Genomic DNA, 26,464 nt, shown 5'->3' on the forward strand with positions numbered 1-26,464 from the left:
CAGACTTAGACATGTACACACCTTAGCAGTCCGTCTGCATATCCTGACAGAAAGTTCTAGCTTGTCACCTGCACCTGTCAGCCTTAATGTCATTCCACACCTTTTAATTCCACACCTTTTTACCCAATCGTTCCTCTGTAGCTCCCCCCTCCCTTTTCACCAATGCCGCCCTCTCCTTCCTCCCTTTCACTTCTCAAGCTTCACACGACATGCAAATACCCACACATAACACGAAAGGTAAGAAAACAAATTCTGATCAAACTCCTATCAATTCTCTATCCTACCCTTTGATTTATTGCTGTGCACACAGTGTCATGTTTAGAGCTTTGAGCTTTCCAACCCTATGGAGGTAGAGCAGTGGCTGGACAAACCCACAAACTGTGGTGACAGACAACGAGATGTTGACGGCAAGGTAGAACTTTTCTATTCTCAAACTAAACATAAGGGACCAACTCGCAATACAAGGAAGGTAGGATACCAGCATAGTTAAAAGAATGAGTATGATGATCTTAAAGGCCCTCCTCTTAATATCACTGCCCCCCTCCCTCTCTCCTTCCCCCGGGCCAGGATGTTTCAGAGCCCTGAGAACTGAGACACAGCAAAACAGATGCATGGACATCAGAATTGGGTACAGGACTAAGGTAAAAACCCAAAAATATGTTCCTTTGTTGTCAAATGAACAATAAAGACATGCCAGAAAAACTACCATCCAGACCAAGACACAGCAGGCCAGCCTGTACCTCAGGGGTTTGTACCTGAGGAAGACCACAGGGTGGACCACCGCCAAGTAGCGCTCCAGGCAGATGCAGGCCTGGAACAGAGGGCGGCCCGAGTATAAAAAGCCAACGAAAATCCAAAATATTTCAGAAGACTGTATCATTTTAAGGTATAACTGAAGTATTAGGATTAAGCTAAACAGACAAGACAAGATATCAGACACAACCAGGTTGAGAGTAAAGAACTCTGAGGCCATGGTCCCGCCAACTCCACTTGCGATCAACCACAGAACACAGCCATTGGTGGGGAGACCCAGGATTAGGTTGACTATATTTGCAGCTGTGAAAACTGATGTAGCATGAGAAAAATCTGTAAAGGGACCCAGGATGGAGTTTGTGGAGACGTGTTCTGCTGTGGTATTCATCTGGTCTCTAGAAGAGTAAAATGCAAGAGATTTCTATGCTGAATCTTCAGCATAAAAAAGATACATCAAATGCAGTCACATTTTCAGTGTATATGGGCATCTTTCTCTCCCCAAAGACTACAATATCCTACAGCAAATTAAAGATAATTTCATGTCAATTGATATATTAATCTTACCCTAACAGGTTGCCTCAACCTTGTCTCTCAGGAATGTCTGGTAAAATCGTTTTCCTCTCATGTATTCTCCTCTTGTCTCTAAAGAACTTTGGTTGCCTCTCTTACTCCCCTACCCTCCTCCTCTGCATGTACCCTCCCCTGCACACCTTTAATGCAAAAGATTCAGTGACATCTAGACTGATGTCTGACTCCAACCCACAGGACAATATTTCATTCTATTCCCGCATTCCTGTTTGTAAGAATTGACAGCAAGGAGAGAATGTTCTCACATGTTTAATAGACGTGGGATCAGACCTGTACATAGTTAAGATATAAACCTAACTTACATAATACAGTACTTACACAACTATTAATAAAACATTTAAACAATGTCAGAAGTTGGGTTGAGATACAAACTGTTAGGTACTGTAAGCATGAAGTCAGACAGACCATCATGAAGAAAGAACAGGCTGTCAGAGGACCTGGCCCTGAACCAGGTCAGTGTTGTAACACCCAGTTTGTACATCAGAGTTTTGTTTCGGTAGGGCCCAGGTGCAGAGTTCAGGAGCAGGTTAGAGAGTACATAACCTTTCACAGGACTGAACAGTCAAACTAACACTAAACCAAACAAAATGTCCAACCCCCCCCCTCCAAAAGTTGTTCCTGAGGAAGACCACAGGGCGGACCACCGCCAGGTAGCGCTCCAGACAGATGCAGGTGTGGAACAGTAGCCTGCTGGCAAGAACCAGTGACACAAGTAGGATGATGATGATGTGTTTGAATTAAGTTTGAGTCAACTGGTAGACCACACCCAGTCAGCCAGGGTTTCTGCTCCAGCTGAGGGGACAAATGTATTGCGACACGTGACTACCACACCTACAGGAGTTTCTGGTACTTCTCATTCCAAAGCTACAGCCCCCAGTCACCATGGTGACCTGATTATGCCTCGTTTGCAGCCAGCAATGTAGTTGAACGTAGGCAATGGGCCATGTATGAGCTGCACATGGAAATCACATTATTTCCATGTCCACACCTGGCTGACTTCCCTCAGTATCTACCTCCCTCTCTAATACCAAGCATTTACCTAATCACACCATCCTCCCTTCCCCAGCCACTGTATTTACCTATCCACACATCCCTCCCTCCTCCCACCCCTCCTTTCTCTCCTCTCCCACTCTCTATCAATCCCTCAACCACAAACCAGAGCCAAACAGATGAACGTAAGGCAATGCAAAGACACACGTACATATGGCAAGAAAATCTGCATGACTACCAACAGAGAATCTGACCAAGAAAACAGACTCTTCCAAATAAACTTTTATTCCATCAGTCATTCAGGACCTCCAAATCATCCGTACACAACTGTCATCTTCTCTCATTATATTTCAGAAAAAATTAACATAACAATTATTATTTACATCATCTAGTGACAGTATGGACCAATGGAATTTACAAATAAATCAAGGCAAACAAAGGATGGAGAAAGGAAAGCAAAGGAGAGGAATGTATGAGTGTGTTCCTCCCTGTAGTTCCTTCAGGAGGGCCCCGACCTGTTCTCCTTACACCGCCACTGCTGCAGGGATTTCTACAGGCGAGAATCAAATCATTTGATTTGTGAAGCCCTTAATGTGTTAACATAACATACCAATAAGACCACTAAATGTATAAATACATTTCAAAACTCAAGACAAGACGCTAAAATGAAATGTCGTTAACAAACAATTCTCATGTTCTACATAAATGCATCCATATTTTCACCCTGAATGTTGAGGTGATGATTCTATCAGGGGTTTTGAATATTCTCTAGTTATTTGGATACACACCTGGAGGTTTTGGTAGTGTTTAATGCTCCGACAGTGGGTTTTTTCAGCCTCCTGTGTGCCGGTGTAAAACCGGCTACACACCTTGCAGAAGAACCCAATCTTCGGTTCAAGGAACTCCAGGCCTGCCAAACCAGAGCACAGTCAGGTTAGTCCACTGGGCTAGGGACTAAACCCAGCCTGATTTTGATGATGTCAGCACAAGTCATGTACAGAGATTCAGAGAAGATAAATGAAGGAGGAAGACAGGAAGGTGGAGAGAAAGGAGAAGGTAGAGAAGGAGAAGGTAGAGAGGGAGACGAAGGAAAGAGACATGTAAGATGGAGGAAGGACTTACCAACGGGGAAGCTGGGGTTGAAAGGAGGGAGGGTGTAGTCTTTAGGAAAGAGGGGTTTGGTCTTCAGCTTCTGCTCCGTGCCGTCCTGCTCTTCCTCTCTCTCCTCTTGTGATTTCCCGCTCTCGCAATCTAATGGGCATGGACACTTTAGTCAACACGAGCTGCACCCGTATGTTGTACCTGGGCAACTAAATCCTGGGGAGTCAGATGGCTGAGCGGTTAGTGAGTCGGGCTAGTAATCAGAAGGTTGCTGGTTCGATTCCTGGTCGAGCCAAATGACGTTGTGTTCCCGGTAAGTACAGGAACAATGTCCCTGTACTTACTTTAAGTCGCTCTGGATAAGAGCGTCTGCTAAATGACAACATTTAAATGTCATGTCATGTAAATCCAACACATTATGTGAGCAAAGCAGGACACTCCTGACCTAATCCTCTACCACATGTCATGTCGCGGGCTTGCCACCTGGGCCACCAGATTATAAACCACAAGCCACACGTTTATAACCAGGCCTGGCTGTTCCACCAAACTCATCTCCATAAAAACAACTATCTACAGCCTCTCTCACCACATTTAAACAAAGGCCTGCCCAGTTTGGACAACTGGTGATGCAAAACAGCGGTGGACCCCATTGTGGGTGAATCCCAACCACTTCAAACAACCTAAAGCAAATAACCATCTCTCCATCACATCCAACCAGAGTGGCCAACCAGGACCTCAGAGGCCAGGCTGAGAGACACATGAGTCACTTAGGCCAGTCTGACACACAGTGGATGACACAGCTATAACTACTTGTTCTAGCTAGCTCTCTTCTACTCTATCCCAGGGGGAAAAAGGGCCTAAAGAGTGGCACCAAGTTATTCTGCTGTACTTTCTAAATGCATTATTTGTATTTCACTTTGGATAAAAAAATCTGCTGAATGAATAAAATTACAATGTTGGTTTATGTGTTGGACTGCATATGTATGTCCATGGCTCCTAATTCTCACCTCTCCCTGCAGACATTTTGTCCTGCTCCTCATCCTTCTCTTCTTGCTCTTTCTTTGGGGTTTCCTCCGGTTCCCCCGCTGATCGCTGCTCCTCCTCTACTGTCGGCCGGTGGTCAGAGAGGGGTAACTTCTGCTTTGCCATTAAGACAGGTGTGGATAGGGTCTTGGGCATGGACCTGGCTCGGCACTCCTCTAGTAATGCCTTCAGGATCTCTGGAGTTACATTGGGCAGTTCCGGGGTCACTTTCGATTGTTCGGAGGTCAACTTGGCATTGTGGAGGGCCACCTGGCTGGCAGGCTGATCTTTTTGACCTGGATCGACAGTAGCTGCAGGCTGGTTCACTCGTGGTGTGTGCTCTGCTTTTACAGTTTCCATAGCAGTAGAGGGCTCATTAGATCCAGGTTTAGATGCAGGATCAAGGTCAGATATGACCTCATCAATCTTCTCAGCCTTCTCGATCACCTCACACCCAGGTAGGTTTCTCTGTGTTTCAGGAGATTCATCATTTACTTCAGCAGGCTTGGACACAGCCTTACCCTCCCTCTCCTCCTTCCCTAAATGGATGGACATGGGCTCCAGGACAGGTGTGGGCGTGGCCTTCACAACAGGCATGGGGGTGGTCTCTGGGATATTTGTGGGAGTGGTCTCAGGGACATATGTGGGCATGGGCTTCATAACAGGTGTGGGAGTGGCCTCTGGGACAGGTATGGGCGTGGCCTCCAGGTCAGGTGTGGGCATGGCCTCCACAAAAGGTGTGGCCTCCACAAAAGGTGTGGCCTCCACAACAGGTGTGGGCATGGCCTCCACGACAGGTGTGGGCGTGGCCTCCACGACAGGTGAGGGTGTGGCCTCCATGTCAGGTGTGGGCGTGGCTTCCATGACAAGTGTGGGCGTGGCCTCCACAACAGGTGTGGGCGTGGCCTCCACGACAGGTGTAGGCGTGGCCTCTGCGACAGGTGTGGGCATGGTATCCGGGCCATTTGCAGTCAGGGAAGTAGTGTCTAAAACAGGTACAGGTGGGGGTGCGGCCTCTGATGCAGACTGGGGTGTGGTCTCCAGGGCAGGTGTGGTCTCTGATGGAGTAGCTGCTGATACAGTTGTGGTCACAAGGCTGGGTGTGGCTGAGGCCTCAGGGGCAGGTGCAGACTGTGGCGGAGCTGTGGTGTTGCTGCCTGCTACAGCTGTGTCAGCAGGTGTGGTCTCTGCGCCTGGTGTGGGCATGTCAGGGACTGTGGTCTGTGTGTGGTCGGCCCCCACCTCCATCTCCTCCTCGATAGCATCACCTACCTCGTCTACCGTCACAAAGTCCTCCATATTGAAAGCCATGAACTCCTCCTCTTCATCCCTTGTTTCTTCATGCTCCTGGGCAAAAGAGAAAAGCAAGAGGTAGGTGCATGAGAAGAGATAAAACTATACTACTATTTTTTTGAATCTACAAGAGTTCCTTAAACAGTTTTAACAATGAATAACTAGATGATAAAAACCTTCTCACCTTTTGGTCCCTGTGAGCCACTGTGGTCAACGTGTCTCTCTTGGTGGAGGATTTGGTGCTCCTCCTACTGACCTCTGACCTCCCAGATGACCTTGACCCCGAGGACCCATCTCTGTGGGACCGCCTCCTTTCCTCCTCTCTCCTTCTCCTCTCCTCCCGTTCTCTCTTCTCCTCCAGCCTCTTAGTCTTCTCTTCCTCCTCCTCCTGCTTTCTCTTCTCCAGCTGCCTCCTCTCTCTCTCCTTCTTAAGTCCCTCTTCATGGGCCTCCGTCTTCTCCGGCCCCTCCTGCTTATCCTTCCCATCTCCGGTTTCCTCCGGGATGTTGTTCCCCTCCTGGCTCAAGGGAGGCGCTGGTGGTCTGATGGCTCTACTGGAGGACCTGGCTCGGCACTCCTCTAGTAATGCCTTCAGGATCTCTGGGGTTACTTTGGGCAGTTCCGGGGTCACTTTCGATTGTTTGGAGGTCAACTTGGGATTGTGGAGGGGCACCTGTCTGGCAGGCTGATCGTTTTGACCTGGATCGGCAGTAGCTGCAGGCTGGTTCACTAGTGGTGTGTGCTCTGCTTTAACAGTTTCCATAGCAGTAGAGGGCTCATTAGATCCAGGTTTAGATGCAGAATCAATGTCAGATATGACCTCATCAATCTTCTCAGTGTTGACCTTCTCCATCACCTCACACCCAGGTAGGTCTCTCTGTGTTTCAGGAGATTCTTCCTTCACTCCAGCAGGCTTGGACACAGCCGTACCCTCCTTCTCCTCCTTCACCACCTCCTTCCCTTCTCCGTTCAACAGTGAGACCTCCTGTCCTCCAGGGAGCGCTGCATCAGGGGCAGGGCTCTGCAGAAGGGCCGGGACCGGCACCACAGAGGAGCTGGCGTCGCTCTTCCTGGGATCAGCCCTGCGGGAGAAGGTGAGCGGGTTGTTCTGGATGATGCATGGATACTTCTGGAAACGCTTGCAGACTGCCAGGGCCACAGCTGACGTGGTCATCTCAAAGATGATCTGGAGGATTTGGGGGAGGAAAGACAGGTGTAGTCAAAATGTTTAGGGAAGACAAATACACACACTAAAACACATCCCAAAGCATTTAAACTGTACATGTATTTATTTACTTGACAATTGTATCCTAAGGGACAAAGAGTGAAATATATAATTATATATATAAAAGTTATATTAAATGCAGCAGATCATCAAGGACTAAAACGTTTCTGCTCAGTATTTCAGTGTTTAGTGCCAAGGAACGGCTTGTACTTTACAAGACAATGCAAAAGCAACAATATTCTGCTGATAGGATAGTGCAACAATAACATCCATCATCATATCTCAAGTACAACAAGGTAAACCTTTGCCGGTGCAGTTTGTTACAAGACAGTACAACTACAGGATCTGGAAAAACAACATGAAAAAAAAAAGATGAATTAAACGCTTCCCTCACCATGTTATGGTTGAGTACCAGAGCCTCCTTGAAGGCACCAAAGCGCTTCACCACCTTCTGGACGTCTGCCGGGCCAGTAGGTGTGTCCGGAACGTTTCGAACCACGAGCAGAGTGTTCCAGAGCACCGGCACCTTCTAAAACACAAGTGTCGCAAGTTAACAGAAGAAACAAAAACATTTCCTTACAATATTACTAGGCTTTTTAAAAACCCTACCAGTCAACATGAAACAAATGATGGTATTAACGAGGGATAATTATACCCAATCAAACTTTTTAAAGAAAAATACGAATCTCAAGATATATGGAAAACTTACAATGGCATCAGCTGGTCTGGTAAAGATGTTGTAGAGTGCCACCTACAGAGCCGGAGGAACAAATCAGAATACAAGTTAAAAACACACACACACACACGTGTGTGTATAAGTTCTGAGTGTAAATAATACAATTTGTAGGAGTGAGGAGGATAAGGAGTGATGAGGGGAACAGGTGACTCACCGGAGTGCTGATGTCGACAGGGCACCTCATACAGCTCATCTTCAGCTCAGCCTCATTAAACTTGACAGGGATAAAGGTGTGGACCTTCACCATCTCCTCTGCAGTTTCTTCATTAGGTAGAATGACCAAGGCCTGGGACACACACACACAATTTCAATCTATGACTTTTAAAAACAAATAAATCAAAAAAAAAAGAAAAGTTAGAAGAATTATATTGGAGTTCTCCACAGTGCGCGTGCACGCACGCACACACACAGGCAGTGTTTAACTCTTTACCTTCCCTAGCTCCGTAGCCATGACGATTTTAGAGGGTGTTCCAAAGGGCTGGGCCAGTTTGATGATGTCACTCTCAGAATAGCCGCTTTCAGGAAGTCCCAGGATATGAACCACGCCCATCTACGGGGTGGTGCAAGGAACAGAAACCATATTAGTACTTTCCCTTTGGAGCATATTTGGCAGCATGCCCTTGTGTGTGCACAGTAAAACATACCTTATCTGGAGTCTTCTGGACAGATTTTGTATCTGTGGAAGGAGAAACCAATCCATATACCCAGAGCAGAAATGTTACAATAATATATCATGTTTTGATGTATTTTTCAGTTTGGCAGAGCGTGAGTGAATTAGTGAGTGAATTAAAAAGTCCTTGCCTGGCTTTTTGGCAGAAGGGGATGTTGACTTGGCAGGAACTACCATGGTTTTGGGAAAACTCACAACTTGCCTGTGAAAACACAAATACACAACTCAACCTTGTAAATCATCAACAAGTGGACTGTTTGAGTTTCTTTCTGGACTCTGAACTGGTAAGGGCCAATCAAGGGGTCAAAGGTCACATACCCTTTAATAATGACCGGTATGGTTTGCTCCTGAACAGATTTCTGCAGGGAAATGAAAAATGGAACGTGATCACATCTTTTACACTTATGTTTTTTAAATAACATTAGATTTCTGGAAAGTCAACGTAACACTTGATAAAAACGTCTGTGAACCTATACTTGGTTGAACATTGGAATTATTGGTCAAACTTTCCAGATCTTTTCAACTTTTGTCCTAAACCTGGTCTTCCTCACACCGAACACATGATTCAGCTCTGCACTTTGGCACACACTCCTAACCTTGGAGGCGGAGGCTGAGACAGTCCGGTCTCGTAAGGAGAGGCTGACGCACTGGAGCAAGCTGCGGGCATCCTCAGCTCTGGCCATACACACCACCGCCTGCGGGGGAAGAAAGAGCAGCTGTGTCGGCAACGCTGGTTTCATGGAGATACATTTACATTTAGTCATTTAGCAGATGCTCTTATCCAGAGAGACTTACAGTAAGTACAGGGACATTCCCCCGAGGCAAGTAGGGCGAAGTGCCTTGCCCAAGGACACAACATAATTTTTTCCCGGCCGGGAATTGAACCGGCAACTTTCTGATTACTAGCCCAATTCCCTAACCGCTCAGCCACCTGACTCCCTACTAGATACCCCAAAACTGACCACCATGTCAAGGCAGTAGTTTAGACTAAGACGGGCCCTCCTAACATCCTCATTTGCATCAAAACAAATCTTTTCAGACATCTATAAAAGTTTACAATAACTTGTCACGTCGTGATATGTTTTAAAGTCGTTACCTTGGCCGAGGCTTCCTGTGCCTCCCCCTGTGCAGGGCAGAGATGGAGGATGATACTGCAGATCTTGCCGAAAGACTCCAACACCTGGCCCACTTCCTGCTTCGATGTGTCAGCAGGGAGGCCTGAGAGGTAAACCAACCGGGAAGGCGACACACCGGCTGCCTTCTTCTTCTTCTTCTTTGCTGGAGGAGGATGGATCACCTGCGGGCAGCAGAAGAAGAACCAAAGTCTCATCGTCTCCTACGGCGCCTGACTTGGACGAAAGTAGCACTGCGTGACATTGCAAATAAGGGCCTTCCCTGAACATACCCTATCTTTGGTGGATGCCAGGGCCAATCTCCATGGTTTTATTCTCTTGAAGACCGCCTTGGTACCGGGCTTGACTGGCGTCTTGCCTGATGATGGTGACTTCCCAGTAACTTTAGGCTGAGCCCCTGGACCTGCCTTTTTAGTGGAGGCAGAGGCGACAGAGGAAGGAGAGCGGCTGTTGCCAGGCGTGCGCTTAGCTGGGTTGCCGCGGGAACGCTTCAAGCGACCTTGAGACGAGCTGCCTGTAGATATTCCTGAGAGGGTATGGGAAAGATGTTGGAGATAAAGAGGACAGTGAGATATATTCAGAAGAGGTGTACCTGAGAGTAGAAGGCTCAACTGACCACATAGGTCAGAGGTCTAAACCTGTTAGATCAACTGTAAAGAGTATCTGTTGTGTCCTATCTCACCTGACGATTCGCTGGTCCTCTTCTCTGGCCGTTGGCAACTGGAGGAGGAGGAGCCTCTGCGGGCGTGATAGGAGAGGGGAGAGTACGAGCGTCTGTGGTGATGTCGCTCGGAGAGGGGAGGGGGGACCCTCCGGCCCCGCCCTGAAGGGGGGCTGGGGGAGGCAGACCAGGAGAGGGAGCGGGAGATTGAGCGGGACGGGGAGCGGCCCTTGGGATGCCATCGGTGACTGCCATCTTTGGCTGAGGAGGAATTGGTCCTAGATTGGACAAGAGTCCGGATTGGCAGAGGATGTCAGCCAATGAAACACCGAAACAGTGAATAAGAAGATATCTCAACAGTCAACACACACAGAAAAGGTACTCACCTGGGTACATCAGACCTCCACTCTGGGTACCTAGTAGAAATGACAGGCCTCAATAAAATCAATCTCTTAATTATTATCCAGCCCCTCCAACTCCATTCTTTCACAACCATCTACGCCTCAAATCCCGTTGCAGAAAATCCCACTGGAGCCATAACATGAACATGGGCATATTTCCCAGGTTTGAGGTATCTAGCTAGCTGCAATCGCTACATGAACTCACTGGTTGCGGAGGTCCCTGCAGCTGGCAGTGTGGTTGACTGTGTTTATGTGGTTGAGCCAGTCCTAAGGGAGGGAGAAAGGGAGAAAAAACAGGGAGAACGCGAGAGAGAATGAAGGGTAAAAACAGAGATGAGAAGAGGACAGGAAGAAGACATTGTTAGGGATTTTGTCTGAGACTAGTAACAGTGTTCTGAAAAATTTTGCGACCATGAATACATAGTGACCAATGTTTAGCACAATGAAAGTCCCACAGAATCTCAAACACAATCAATGTTGAAAAAATACAAAACCATATGTTATAATTTTCAAATATTTAATAAAAATCGAAGCAATATCTATGCACATCAATTCTCACAAGAATGGTGTGAAGAGTTTAGAACATTGAACACTAACAGAAGATAAATTATTCCCATCTTCTTTCTTACCAACGAGATTACACCATGTGTGGTTCGCATCAATTCCATGTTCCCAACTGCTCATATATTTGATCATTTACATCAGTGGTCTTCAACCCTGGTCCTTAGGGCCCACTGCCCTGTGCATTGTAGACATTTTCTTTCTCCGATACAATTTTATATTGTCAAGCTCTGCCAAAGCCTGATAACAACCAGTCATTTGAATCTGGAGTGCTGAAGCAGTGAAACATCTAAAGCACTCAGGACAGTGGGCCCTGAGGACCAGGGTTGAACAACACAAATTTAAATGATCATTTGATTGACGGCTTCTCAGTACTTTACATGACAATAGTTTTTCACAAACAGGTTGCAACTGGGGATCTCACTGAAACAGCACCTTTAAGAAGCCTACAGCATTGTTGTAGACAAACTACAGTTCAAAAGACCATGCATTCCAACGGCCACCAATTTTGCACAGACTTGCTTGAAACCCCAGGTAAACCGGCTAATAATTGCGTTGAAACATCTTAAGAATGATTCAAGAGGTCAAATCAGTGAAAAGTCTGTACAGAAGATGTGGTTCCAGTTGTAGTACTTCGGCATGCTCCTTTTGAAATGGAGTTGATGTCTGCATGTGAAGGTACTAGGTAGAATATTCACATGATCTACAGAAGTCCATCCCCAAGAGCTGACTGAGTAAATCATAATTTGGAGACCTTTGACAAATTCCCTGAAGTGTCATACAGAACTGTGAAACACCACTGGTAATCTAACAACAATTATTTCCATCGATATACAGCAATTAATAAATAAAGGACAAAAATGGCTGCTATTCCTTGACTTGGCTTATTATCTTCCTGGCATTGACAGACATTCATACACAACTAAAACAGTTGGAGTTAACAAAGACTCAGGGCAGTTATATGTGACAGGTGACAGCCTTTCACTCAATGATCAATATGTCAAGGTGGGGTCAATTCCATGATGTTTTTAAAACTGAACTTGTGAACTTAGTTTCAGACGTACTGTACATACTGTAATGTACTGTATAGCAAAGTACAGTTTTGTATTGCCATGTGCCATTTTAGTTAGGGTTGTACTGCACAGTCCTGCCCTGGGTCTATGCCAGAGTTCCCAGAGCTTGGTGTTTGCAGCACACTGGCAAAGCTGGGTCTGGTCACTCACCTTAGCTTGCTCACACCGCTTATGACACAGCGAGCAGGTGTGGGGGTACACCTTGGGGGGCTCCGCCCTGAAATCACTAATCATGGTTGGAGTGGGCAGCCGCGTGGGGGCACCAGATCTTCCGCCGCGCTGGCGTTTTGAGACCACCGGGGGTCTACCGGAACCTTTCGACGATGCTGCTGTCGAAGACGACTCGCTCCTGGACTCGGACAGGGGTCTCAACTTGGCACCTTCGTTGTGAGGGTGGATATGACGGTTAAAGTCTTCTGGGCGAGATTTAACTGGCGCAGATGCCGGCATTGACTGATCACGTACAGGAGTCCATTCGGGCTGGAAGCCATCGATCTTTGGCTGCCCTCGTCTCCGGTAGTCCTCGTTGCTGTACTTTTTAGCATCCGAAGAAGGGGTGGAGTCTTGAGAGTGATGTCTCCTGGAGGAGGACTCTGATTTACGTTTGGATGAAGGAGAGGGGGAGGAGCCTGAGATCTTAGGGCCAGCCAATCCTAGCACATCTTTGGAGAGGGGTTCCCGTTTGAAGCCCTCCTCCAGTGCTCGGCTGGCATGCCCATAGTCAATGACCTTCCCCGCTGTCTGGGTCACGGTAAGCATGCTGGGAAGGTCCGGTGAGCCCCCATGACTAGAGTAGCGATGGGGGGACGAACGACCACGAGAGAGGGGTGGCGGCATCTTGGAGTGGAACTGGAGGGCCTTAGACTGGGCATTCCTGCCTCCCCGACCGCTAGCTTTGTTACGCTGGATGTCACGGAGGATAAAGGGCAGGGTGTCAGGGGTTAGCTGGTCATCAGGGTAGTGACTCAGCAGCTCCAGGTCTTCATTGGACAGACCAAAACTGGCTAGGATGGTGCCTGCACTCTCAGGGGTGTGAAGGCCCTGGAAATCCCCTCCACGAAGCTGGGAAGGGGAGTCCGAGGCTGAAGAGGAGCTCCATGTCTGCACAGTGCCCCCTGGAGGATTGGAGTGGGACTGCCCCTGCTGCTGCTGCTGCTGGGGTGGACAAAATAGTTTGCTGGGTGGCTGGTACTGGGTCCAGTCCCTCCCTCGTTGGTGGCCTGGCTGGTTGTCTGAGGTTAAGGGAACGGGAGAGGAAGAAAAGTCTAGCCTCTGGCCCTTGCCGGGACCCTGGTTTTGGTTCCGCATCGGGGGGTTTAAATGGGATAGGTGTCCCAGTCGTGAGTCCTCATCCCTGGGGCCCCGGATAGCCAGGGCTGACTCCAGCTCATCTGGAAGTTGAGTCGGAGGGGGGAACTGGCCCACCTGGTATCCCATCACCTGGGAACGCCCTCCATGGCCTGTTTCAGGTCTTCCCCGGGAAAAGGGCGCCCCTGGTGGCTGTGGGCGGTACATGACAGTCTGCAAAGGATGCTGATGATGGTGATGAGGATTACGATAAGGGGTGCCAGTTGCTGCGGTAACTGTGCTTGTGGTGGCTGTCTGGTGTAGTAGATTGAGAAGGGTGAGGGGAGAAGGCGTCAGATGGGTTTGGTTATGGGCCACCGCCGTTGCCGTGGCAATGGCGTTGATCTGATGCAAGGCGAGCTGGGCCTCAATCTGGGCCAACTGGAGAGCAGCACCTGCCGGTCCCAACAGGAAAGGTGGAGGCCGGCTGCCGGAGCCAAAAGCGGTTCCGCCCCAGGGTAGCAAAGGCAGGATCTGCAATTGACTGTCTGTCAGCTGAATGGAGCTGAGAGGTGGAGAGCAAAAATAAGAATTATAGATGAAAGACTGATGATTAGAAATGACGACTCCTTTTCTCTCACAGAACTGTTTCCCCACTTTAGTATTTATTTATTTTATTTTTTTGATAGTAAGGAGGACAGATGTCATGTCTGCCTCTGTCTCCTGGAAGTGGTCTTGCATGCTTCTCTTGCAGGATGGAAAAGCAGAGCAGTGTTACGTGTCAGGTCACTGTCAGGATACAGTACAACACTCATATAGTTGAGTTGAGGAGTTAGGCCTTATCAATAATGCTTTATCTTACCCTCCAACCACTGATACAGATCAATACTGAGAACCTACAAGTAACTAATAATAATGATGTAGCCTGTTAGCTTTGTGTCATGTCCAACAACATTGGCAGTTAATTACAGAAAGAATTTCAAGGTGTTTGAAGGGTTTAAGACAAAGCATAACCGAGTAGCAGTTTCCACATATTTGAAATTGAGGTTTAGGGTGATTATTAAGTTATTTAAAGCTGTTTCAATGTATTAAAGTATTACTAATTCAGTAATATGTGATTTCCAGGGACAGTTTTTCAGAACATCCAGAGAATATGTAGCAGTTTTATTCGGCCAACATTCGGTGGAACATAAAAGATTTTCAACCAAATGTCATTAACATAAATAAACCCGAGTAATCTGAATCGTGCGAGAAAAACTGCTCACAACAACCACTGTCAAATGTGGACTGAGCCTAATAATCACTGGTGTAGGATTAGCATCTAATCATTTGTCGTCTTCAGAGACCCCGGAAGAGAATGGCCAATACATCAAGAACGAAATAACGTTAATCATCTGCTAAGACGTTAGCTATAACCGTCTATACAACCACGTTTGCCGCAAATCTCTTTCAACAACTGAAGCAGTACTACATACTAGTCTAACTTTCTTGAAGGTAAATGGGTCCCCGGTCTTGCTAGCTATAAAAACAGCTCAATACGAAGAGGTTGCTGAAACCATACACGCTTAAAATCTGACCCGTTTTCTTCCATTTTATCCCATCCGTCAGATTGTCCTAACGGGGCTTATTGTGCATGCCACCAAGGTTAAGGTTAGCCCTATAGTTGTGTGCTACAACGGTAGGAAAATCTGACACTACTGTAGGATAAATCGTCAGAAAACGGCCCGGCCCCATATCTGAAGCACGTCACCAGCTCAGCTGATTTGGCTACCATGGTATGTTAGGACCATACCTACCTAGCTTAGAGTAGTACAGTAGCAATCATGTCTTTTGATATGACGCGATAGATTGTACCTAAAATACTACTTCGTTTTATGTTAAGATAATAATTACGTTTATCTTCATGAAAGAATTAACAAGCAATAACTATGTCATCTCCCAATGGGGGCTAGCTAGGTTTAGCCAGCCAACTTTTCATTTTTAGCAAGTCAGACAGACTAGCTAGCCACCTACCTAGCTAGTAACCATCAATGCTTTATGGTCATAACAACAAGGTACTGTCTGTAGCTAGGCTAGCACGTACTGTATTTAGTAGCAAACAACCAAGCTTGCCATTTCATTATTCATCAATATCAGATCATTGCTTTCGATATTTCCTATCGATATCTTTACTGTATCTACCGTGTGTACTACCTTTATACACTACCTTGCATAAAACAGGCTGTTCCAATTGTTTTCACCCTCCTAGAAATCTTCTCTTTCGCTTTGCTATATGAGGTGGGTCACCAAGTACAGCGCAAGCTACCCAGAAAGACCGAGTAATCTTCTTCTTGTTGTTTTACGGTGGTTGAATTCGATCTTATTGGTACATTACCGCCACCGTTGGCTCCGGAGTGTGGGTCACATAATAAGCGTTTTACTCTATATGTAGGCGGCTGCATATATTAAAAAACAAAAACACCTAACCCACATACAAAATTAAAAAAAGGTTTCTCAGCTGTCGTTTTTGTAGTATTAAGTGTCCTTAAAAACATGCTAAAAGTTTACCAAAGTTTGACCACTAGAAAGGTGTAATTTTCAAGATGGCGTCCAAGATGGATAGGATAGGAAGCCCTTAAAATATCCCAGCTCCTTCATTATTTGACCTAGCCAAGTTATCATGGTGTTTAACCCCATGTTTTCTGGGTATATGAATCCGTTGGACTTTTTAAAATTGGCCGATCTCTGACCCATCTCTGAGAAACATTGTAATTGGTGTTGTTGCCAAAGAAAAGATGAATGTGCATGAGTTTGAGACTGTTGGCAATGGGATTATTGAAAATCCTCCCTCCGTTTTTTGAATATCCTTCAAACGGAAGGTATCAGATATTCGCCCCTGTCCCAAACCACATAATCTCACTGAACTTTTGGAAGCCCTGCAACTACCTGCATATCAACCATACAAAATTGTATTAGTATTCATACACAGCCATCAGACTTCAGATAAAACCAAACGAGACAGTCAAATCCATTGATATTTTTCTACAAAATGCCTAAAATCTGACTTCACCTCTGCCTATATTGCCAAGGGCCACATAGCTACTGTTCACTAAGGCATGTGTGTGTGTGTGTGTGTGTGTGTGTGGTGGTGCCATGCAAAACACATATTATTTACATGTTGTTTTGAGATCCTATCGCAGCAGGTTATCAGATTAGATTTGGATTTTTGATATTGGTCCGCGCTGACCTAATTGGTTTAGTCCTGACATTTAATCCCACACTGGCAGTAGGCTACAGTGCACCTGCTGCCAGTCTGACCTTCCTAACTGGATGTAGATGCATGAGGAGAATCTGCACCCATAAACACGAGTTTGTGATGATGACCGACATGCAGGAGCGTGATAATGATGATCTGCACACATACTCTGACCTTCGACTTCAACTTAGTCATGAGCTCTGTCATGATGCGGAATGCACCTTCATACCTCTGCCCACCCACCCTTTTCTATCCCTCCCTCCCTCCCACTCTGTCCCCCTTTTCTCCTATCAATCATACCATCTTGTCTCTCCCCATCTGTGTGCCTCTCCCTCTGTCTCACCCCGCCTGCCTCTTACCCCCTACACGCTGGCTTCTCCCCTATCTCTCCCTTATCTCCCCCTTCTACCTCATGACCTCCTTCCCCTCCTTTGGTAATGCTCACCCATAACTCTGTATCAGTTTCACCACATGTCCAACAGGTCTTCTTTCACCCAACTCACCACCCCCTGTCTCGCAGGACAGCTCCCTCTCCCCTCACCTCACACCTGTTCCTTCGTTCCCTGGCATTGCTCGCACTTAGAGGCGTGATCGACGAGGTGAAAGATGTCGGTCATAAATTGAACCCCTTCAGCCACCTCCTCTCCCCACCCCACTCTTCATCTCCTCCTCACCTGCCACCCTCCACACCCCCAGCCTCCAGGGTGTTATTCTAATCATTATTTATTGGACAGCCATCCATTAGCGAGCTGTCTGACTGAACAAACAGGCCATGCCCGATGATGACAGTCATTAGAACAGATCTTGGGCTGGAACCAAACAAGAGCGGTAGGAAGAGGACAATACAGGAAATGCAAAGGTAGCTTTGGACGTTAGCTAATTAGGCTTTTGGTCGGCATGTGCATACACTTCACTATAAATACCAGGATATCATAAGATGGACGCCAAGACTGTGTGTGCCGGAGGAGTATGTGATGACAAGTCGAACGGTGCCGCCTAACCTACTCATGATCGTGGGTCAGTTACCGTTCGGCAGGCATCCACCCCTTGTAAGGCAGCAGAGATGACACACACGTACACACACATACACACTGGCAACTTCCCTTCAAAGCCAGGAGAGATTGGGTTGATGCAAGGTGTCTATAGAATATCTGAACACATATTTTCCAATCCAGCATACTTTTAAAATGTCGTCAAAATGTTTTATATTTAGTAGGGAGGTTAGACAGTACCTATGATTTTTAATTTGCTTGCTGTCAAGACTGTGGGAAAGAGCAACTCGACTCACTCACTGTGAATCTATAACTACGATAAATAAGATTAGCATGTGTCTCTACAGGAATATCCCCGACAGTATGTTCAAGCGATCACTGTTCATCCAGCTCTGCAGACGCGACACTCTAAATCTGCCCGTCTGCTATCATCGGGTTACTCAACTGTGGATCTGGTCCTAGCCCCAGCCCCAGCCCCAGCCCCAGCCCCAGCCCCAGCCCCAGCCCCAGCCTCAGCCCCTCCCCTGCCCTAGTACACACACATCCACGTGGACCGACCTGGCATTAGACTACCATGGCGGACACCCTGGTGGTGGGATATAGACCTGGAGACCCCAGGAGAACCCTCCCATCTTAGTGAGGTGTCTATATAGTATGTGCTGGAGAGTAAGTGATACATTGTTCCTATGCCAACCCTCATCATCCTGTGATTATCATGGGCTGTGGGTATCCTGTAACAGTTGCTCACAGGGGTCTCGTAGCGGTAGCCGGACTGGTTTCTCTAAAGCGTGACGGCATCAAAGACGGAGGCCCGATGACGAGGCCCAGTTTGACAGCTAGTCTACGGTGTGAGTGTACTGTTGAAAGGGCTGGTGTTGATCCAGGATATAATTACTGCCGGGATCATAGAGCAACATTTATCACTGAGGACCAACCACAAGGTGACAAATACTGTCCGCTTCACCAAAAAAAAAAGAAAGAAGAAGCCACACAGGGAGCATGAATTTGACGAAAGTAGCTTTCCTGCAAGTCAACCAATCACAAGGTGGAGCTCACTGACCCTGCTGCTACGCAAGCTTTCCTCGTGGTGCACACATGACCTGTCGGCTTTTATGGATGTCTGAACTCTAATAACTTTAGAGGGTGTCAGATGGCTGAGCGGTTAGGGAGTCGGGCTATTAATCAAAATGTTGCCCGTTCGATTCCCAGCCGTGCCAAATGAAGTTGTGTCCTCTTCACCCTACTTGTCTCGGGGTGAATGTCCCTGTACTTACTGTAAGTCTCTCTGGAGAAGAGCGTCTGCTAAATGACTAAATGTAATAACACTACTTATTTAAAGATTTGATAAGACAAAACATTGAAGTTAGTCTTTTGGTATGCCATGCCAGTTGATTGACTAATGGTCTACTGATCTCTGACTCGTGACACAGTATGTCCGTGTTTGACAAGGTTTATGAGGTCTTTACTGGAACACTCAACAAGGGTTTCAGACGAGACACACACATACATTCCCACACACCCAAAAGAGCCCGTGAAATTTTTCAAAGTCCAAATTGTTAGTTTTGGTTACAGACACACACACACACATCAATCCTGACATCCAGCCTTGTTTTAAAGAGCTGACGTGCATCGGTCCTAATATGGATGACCTATGTGAGTTTATTCTGGTGTCTGTGGTTCAACGTGTCAGCACAGCGCCTCGTAAGTTCATAGGGAGTAAGTCAGTCACACACACAGTGTGTCTTACTGACTTCCTATTAACCTGTGTCTGTAGACAGGTGAGAGTTCAAGTCCTGCCAGGTGTTAATGAGGAAACCGAAGGGTTATGAGATCAAAGATCATGACAACAACCATCTAAAATTAGAAAAATCCTTGTTCTTCATCTCACTGAGGAGCTTCATCACATTTTGGAACGAACAGACAGTCTTGTTAACTAACAGAAGTATTAAACATGTTTGATATTTTGAACATACGATATTTCCAATGTGACCTTTTATAAAACATACTTCAATTATATTGACGTTGACAAAGCATTGAGGTAAACTAAGTAATTATTTAATTTGCTTTTTAGGACAGAAGGACAGGCAGAGATGGGTGCAGTTTTTAAGACCACACCAGAATGCAACAGGTGAAGACAGAGAGCAGTCTGACTCGAGATCCTTTCGCATGACCGGCCCTGGGAATAACGACTGGCGTGGCTGCTCATCGTAAAAGCTGACGTGATTTGTGGCGCCCCGAAGCCAATGAAACCCCTTCCCTTTTTCTCCCTGACCAGGAGAGAACCCCTACAGAACTGGGACCCAGGCCTTTGAGGACACACACACGCACAAACATTTAAATACACACACATTCACACACACGCACAAACATTTAAATACACACACATTCACACACGCATGTACAGACGCTGCACTGACGTGCCACAGTTTTACGATGTTGTTTATTAGCTGTAGGAATGACCTTATGAGGGTGGTTGACTGACTGCATTTCATTTCAATCATGGCACTTTTACCCCCACTCACCCACGCTCAATGCCACTCAGACCAACCAACCAATAATAGAGATGCAATTTTAGCAGTTGGTATCCAATACCCTGGTGTTCACTACATGTATCCTGTTTGTTTTATAATGTACTTCTACATTCATTTATATAACCTTTATGTGTCACCATAATTGGGAGAGAGGGAAGGAGGGGGCAAAGGTCATAAATACTGATGATATTCAATGTCAGGTAGTACATTAGTTGTGCCTCAGTGCTAGAAGTTTGCTCATCCATCTGCTAGTCTTGTCTACCTGCCTGCCTGCCTGCCTGTCTGTCTGTCTGTCTGTCTGTCTGTCTGTCTGTCTGTCTGTCTGTCTGTCTGTCTGTCTGTCTGTCTGTCTGTCTGTCTGTCTGTCTGTCTGTCAGTCAGTCTGTCTGTCTGTCTGTCTGTCTGTTTCTTGTGACGCACTGGCATCCAGAAGCCTGTCTGTCTGCCTGACCTCCTGCAGGCGTGCTGATGCTGTGCCCAGGGAGCTGAGAGGCTTTGTTGATTTAAACTGAGCCTCATCAGTCATCGTCGTTGAAACGTGGTGCACTGCTGGACTTACAATAAAACAGTGATGACAAATGTGATCCCAGAGAACCAACACTGGACACATCGTTGTCAGCACCAAATAAAACCATCCAGTCCACATATGCACACTCACTTCCTGATAATCCTAGATCACCTGATCGAATCCCTTTCTTTTACCACCCTATAGAGCATTATCTACTTAAAAAATTGCTCCTCCGGAATCAATTGTGCAACTTGAGTTGATCCAGTAGTTAATACATGCTGGTCAACCACTGTACTGTAGGTGACTGTGAATGTGAATACAATTTTATTCATATTATTTATTACATGCGACAAACTCCAGACATGTATTACATTTAGGTGTTAAATAGGGGTTAAGTTCTCCACCCAACCATTCACAGGCATCGAAACCTTATACATCTTTGTATGAAGACACACACTGATGGGACACACACGAACACACACTCAATTCGACATGCTTTCCGCAAATCTTTCATTATTACACTAGTATTTACAGTTGTCCCCATAATGCCCCCCCTAATGCCCCATTCTGACCCTTGACCCCAACTCAGACTCACTGATTCTTCTTGGCACCAGTGGTGCAGTTGGTGGTTCCCTGTAGAATGTTGGTCTGGACGCCTTTCTTCTTCTGGTTCTTCTGCATCTCCACGCTGGACCTGATCCAACACTCCAGAAACAGGATCTAACAAAGGTTGGAGCTAAACGGCAGTTGTAACTGAAAATATGCCGAAAAATTTGAAGAAAATATGACAACAACAGGAAAAGTTTGATAACTGAGATGCAGCTGTAGATGTTTTCGGTCGTCCTTCTTTTGAGGAGAGTTCTTCAGGGAATGTTGAAAAGGTAAAATTTCTGCTCTGAGTATTCCTCAAACCATCCATGTGCTGCCAAACAGTTCAAGTTAAAGTGCCACGACTGCCGTCTCTGACTCATTCTGGCTCGCTCGCTCTGTCATGCTCTCTCGCTCTCCCTATGGTATTTGCCCCCACTCCCCTCACCCCCCCCCCTCCTTCTCGCATTCACCCAAACCACTCATCCTCAGTGACACTCTCATTCCTGCCCCTGCAATACACACGCACCTCTTGTCCACCTATCCATGTTCTCCCATTGTCCTCTCCTAACGTACCTATCTCTCTCTCAGCTTGAGATGTTGAGCTAAGGAAAGTCTGACCCTGTGTACAGGCTTGAGGAAGGAGTACAATGGCTTTTGAGGTGGCTGTTGACCCACAGGTCTACAGTCTTTGAGGCAACCTGCAGGTAGTACAAACCAATGAGACGCAAGCATGACAGCACTACGAACCAATGAGAGGCTTGCATGGCAGCAATACAAACCAATGAGAGGCTTGCATAGCAGTTCACACCAATGAGAAGCTAATGTGGCAACTGTACTCCCCATATCAATCAATGACAGCAGTGTAGCCCATAAGAAGCCTGGTCCTTGACCAGGACCTCAGATGTTCCAGGGGCAAGCCCTGGAGGTATGGGTAGTGGGATCCCAGTCTGAGGGGAACAGCCAGGGGCCCCACAGCAGTAACTCACATTGGCAGGCTAGGTGTCCCCTTTCAACAGACTGCTGATTGAGATGGTAAACATGAAGTGTGAGGACACCAGTTAAGGGTGCCGGAGGAGGCAGCATACAGCTCTGAGCAGGGTGTGTGTATGTGTGGATATACTCTGTGTGTGTGTGTGACTGTGTCTATACATTACTGGATGAGTGTGCCTGTGTGTTAGATAGTGTTTTTTTTAGGAGGTGTGGGACAGTGCAGCTGTCACAGAGCTGGGTCTGTAGAAATAGGAGGGGGGGTGAGGGGTGGAAGAAGGACAGGAAGGGGGTGGGCACGGGAAGAAGAGAGGTGGAGGAGGGAGGGAGGGAGGGAGGGAGGGAGGGAGGGAGGGAGGAAGGAAGGAAGGAAGGAAGGAAGGAAGGAAGGAAGGAAGGAAGGAAGGGGAATCCCAAGTGGTTTGCTGACTATGCAGTCATTACCAAAACACATTAGCACGTCCTAAACCATTACTGGTGCTCTGGTCTGTACCCAACATCCAAGGTTACATCTTTCTAACCACAGACTCATATTGTTGGCCCCTGCAGAGTGGTTGATGATCACACTGAGAAGCACAGTTTACGCAGTGCGGCCCAAGATCAAGTCTCCCTCATGTTTTCCCTAGTTTTTTCCAAGTAGTCCTGACACGTCCCCGCGTGTGTCTTTTTCTACGTGTTCCTGCCCCTACAAGTTTCCCTGTTGTTTTGATGAGTTATGTCACCCCCCCCCCCCCCCCAGACATAACACAGACACATGACGGGCCGCGGTTGGCGCCCTCTGCTGGTGTTTGAAACTCGTTAGAAAAAACGTGAACATTTTATGCACTCGGGAAATTGCCACCCCCCTCTTCATGCCGCCCTAGGCGGCTGCCCATGTCACCTGTAGGAAGGACCGGCACTGCTTGTGCTGCACACCTGACAATGACGTCTCTGATTCTGTACCAACAACGCATGCTGTGCTGCATCTGTCTGGTGAGCTACGAGGCGGTGGTCCACCCTGTTCTCTTCCTCAGGTGCTGAGACCGGAGGGGGTCGGCAGTGAATAATTCTGTGATTATTCTGTTGTCGTTGGGGACGTACAACAGTCAGACCCAAAGAAAATATGATGTTTCTTGCATGTTCAATACCAACATAATATCCTCTGCTCTACAAGTCCTTGAAGTACAGGCTACCCTGTGCAGCCCTGGTCTGGATGTGTATGCTAGGAAGTGGTGTCCTACTCCTGCTTACCTTCCCCAACTTTCCCAACTACATTTACATTTAGTCATTTAGCAGACGCTCTTATCCAGAGCGACTTACAGTAACTACAGGGACATTCCCCCCGAGGCAAGTGGGGTGAAGTGCCTTGCCCAAGGACACAACGTCATTTGGCTCGGCCGGGAATCAAACTGGCGTCCTTCAGATTACCAGCCTGATTCCCTCACCATTTAGCCACCTGACTCCCCAACTATGTCTATGTAGCCTACCCGGTGAACCTGTTCTCCATCCAGACCTTCTGCTCTCTCTCCATTCTCTCCACCCTCAAACAGCCCGTAGCTGGGAGGGAGGGTGGACACAGGGAGAGAGACAGAGAGGAGGTAGGAGAGAGTGAGAGTATGCATCCATCTAAGAGAAGAGCCTTTAAGATTATCCTGACCATTCAGCTGTCCATGCTACTGAACTACCTGCCTGCCATGGTCTACTTCTCCAGTATGAGATTCACCATGGCCATGTTGAACTCCTTGGGCTACATGGCCTGCCTGTGTCTGCCCATACTGACCCGCATAGTCCAGCCTCTGCTCAACCTCCTCAGGGCTGGTAGGCTGCCCTGTATCGGAAGACTCTGAGAGAGACTAACCAATGTACTGAACATGAATATAAATGTAACATTTAAAGAGCTGATATTGAAGACCCCAGAGATTTTAAATAAGCACCAAAATATTTTTTCTTTTTTGGAAACCCTAGTCAGCCTAATTCATTTTAAATAATGAAATGCAATTTAAGATAACTATTTGACTATAAACCTAAATTCAAACTTGAATGTGAAGGTTTTTTTGTACACTTTATTTCAATGTTCTGTTTTTATGTTTGATGAAATTGTATGTCACATTTCGTTATTGTACAACTGCAATGCCGATGGAACGTACTTTTCCCAGACTTCCATTCAATTATTTTGGAAAACCATACATGGAGTGTCTTTTTAATAAAAAGTTTAAAAAACTTAGAGAAAATGTGATAATGTGTAATATCAATACAAAAAAGTAACTAGTGCAGTAGGATATACAAATAAACGACTTGCTCCTATCGTTCAGTGACGTGGACCTCACCATAGTTGTTTTACTGATGCTCAGCTATTGTCCTCCTTTGCATAGGTGTGTGAATGCTGTCCATGCTGGGGCCTGTTGGGGAGGGGTGGCAGGTGTAGCAGATCCTACAGGTGTAGAGTGTGGTGGGGTAAGAGCAGGCAGGTCCAGCAGTGGTTAGGGATGGAATGAACAGCCTCACTTCCCTGTTGTTTTTGAAGTGACAACTTCATCGGAGTGTTTCCTGCGCTACAAGGTCTGAAGCTGTTCTGTTTGTGACTGGGCACAGTAGGATCCATCATCTTTAAACCGTATTCATCTTAACATTCTTTCACATGCTGTTTACTGAAAAAACTTAGCAAACTATCTAATAAATTTAAAGTTTAAATTCTGGGAAATTGTTTCAAAGAAGGGAACTGAGAAGAGGAAAAAAACACACCCCTTTCTATATCTTTGTTTGGTTGTACAGTTTATACATTATATGTTGAAACTACTCAACTTTCTCACAGACTGGGTTAAGACCAGCCCTAAAATGGTTGGGTCAGATATCAGACCAGCTCATCTCAAAGATCAGATGAATACCACAGAAGAACACGTGTCCACCAACTCCACCATGTGTGGGTGTACAAATGCTACATCTTTAACAGTTGCCTTGGTTTCAAACAGCATCAACCTCATCCTGGGATGTCCCACAAATGGCTATGTTCTGTGGTTGATCTTCAGAGGAGCAGGCGGGACCTTGGCATCCGAGTTCTTTACTCTCAACCTAACCGTGAATGAGCTCCTGTCCTGTGTATGTAGTGTGGCAACGATAATATGGACAAAACAAGAACGTTTAGTTTTTCTAAGCATTCTGCACTTTTTTTCTGTATTTTTAACCATGGGCCGCCCCCTCTTCCAGGCCTGTATCTGTCTGGAGCGGTACCTGGCGGTGGTCCACCCTGTGGTCTTCCTCAGGTAGTTCAAGTCTTTTATTTGTCAGGTGCACAGAGCAACACAAGGTTAGACTGGGCACTGAAATTCTTAAGACAAGACAACGCAAGCACTTGGCATAACATAACATATAAGTACACAGAACAAATTTACATCTATGCTGAGCTTAGATAAGTGAACTTCCTAAATATACAGATAGCAATAAATAAACGACTATACTAACCCTAACACTAAAACTTCCTAAATTACAGATAACAATAAATAGTACGCTGTACTAACCCTAATACACAACAAAAAAAAAAGAAAAAAAAAAAAAAAACCTGTTACAACCCTATAAACTAATCTAACCTAAATGGAGTACAGTGCAGTAGTGCAAATTTACAGATCAGTGACTTTGTCAATGACCAAACAGGAGCCTGGTGGCGAGGTACAGTAGTGCAATGTTGCTGAAAGAGCAACCAGTAGCTGAAAGTGACAGTGTATAAGTGACTAGTGTGCAGTAAAAATGTCCATATCAGTGTCCATTGAGAAGCCTGATGACCCTTGGGTAGAAACTGTTGTCCAGTCTGCGTGTGCGCGACCGGATGCTGCGGTAACGCCTGCCAGAAGGCAACGGGGTAAAGAGACTGAAGGATGGGTGGGAACAGTCTCTTAGAATCCTGCTGGCTTTCCTAAGGCAACGTGTGTGGTAGGTGTCCTGTAGGGCTGGGAGCTTCCTGCCGATGATGAACTCAGCAGAACGGACCACACTTCGTAGGGCCTTGCGGTCCCGGTCTGTGCAGCTCCCATACCACACTGTGATACAACCAGTCAGAATGCTTTCTATAGTGCATCTGTAAAAGTTAGTAAGGATGACTGAGTCCATACCAAACTTCTTCAGTCTCCTCAGGAAGAAGAGGCGCTTACGGGC

General features: G+C 46.6%; 1 protein-coding gene across 1 annotated transcript; it reads right to left on the reverse strand.

The window, feature by feature from the left end:
- Positions 1 to 1,582: 1,582 nt before the first annotated feature.
- On the reverse strand, positions 1,583 to 15,809 carry LOC124484146 (zinc finger protein 638-like). The gene is made up of 20 exons (XM_047044902.1): positions 15,702 to 15,809; positions 12,359 to 14,060; positions 10,780 to 10,841; positions 10,560 to 10,589; positions 10,195 to 10,451; positions 9,785 to 10,038; positions 9,476 to 9,676; positions 8,976 to 9,074; positions 8,698 to 8,738; positions 8,511 to 8,581; positions 8,354 to 8,385; positions 8,140 to 8,259; positions 7,864 to 7,995; positions 7,683 to 7,724; positions 7,368 to 7,502; positions 5,933 to 6,934; positions 4,440 to 5,802; positions 3,454 to 3,582; positions 3,120 to 3,241; positions 1,583 to 2,881 (listed from the first exon to the last, which is right to left on the reverse strand). Exons 2-20 carry the CDS (start codon positions 13,721 to 13,723, stop codon positions 2,831 to 2,833), a joined length of 5,508 nt encoding a protein of 1,835 aa, XP_046900858.1. The 5' UTR covers positions 13,724 to 14,060; positions 15,702 to 15,809; the 3' UTR covers positions 1,583 to 2,830.
- Positions 15,810 to 26,464: the final 10,655 nt, after the last annotated feature.

The sequence above is a fragment of the Hypomesus transpacificus genome, chromosome 22 (genome assembly GCF_021917145.1).
Source record: "Hypomesus transpacificus isolate Combined female chromosome 22, fHypTra1, whole genome shotgun sequence".
Lineage (NCBI taxonomy): Eukaryota > Metazoa > Chordata > Actinopteri > Osmeriformes > Osmeridae > Hypomesus > Hypomesus transpacificus.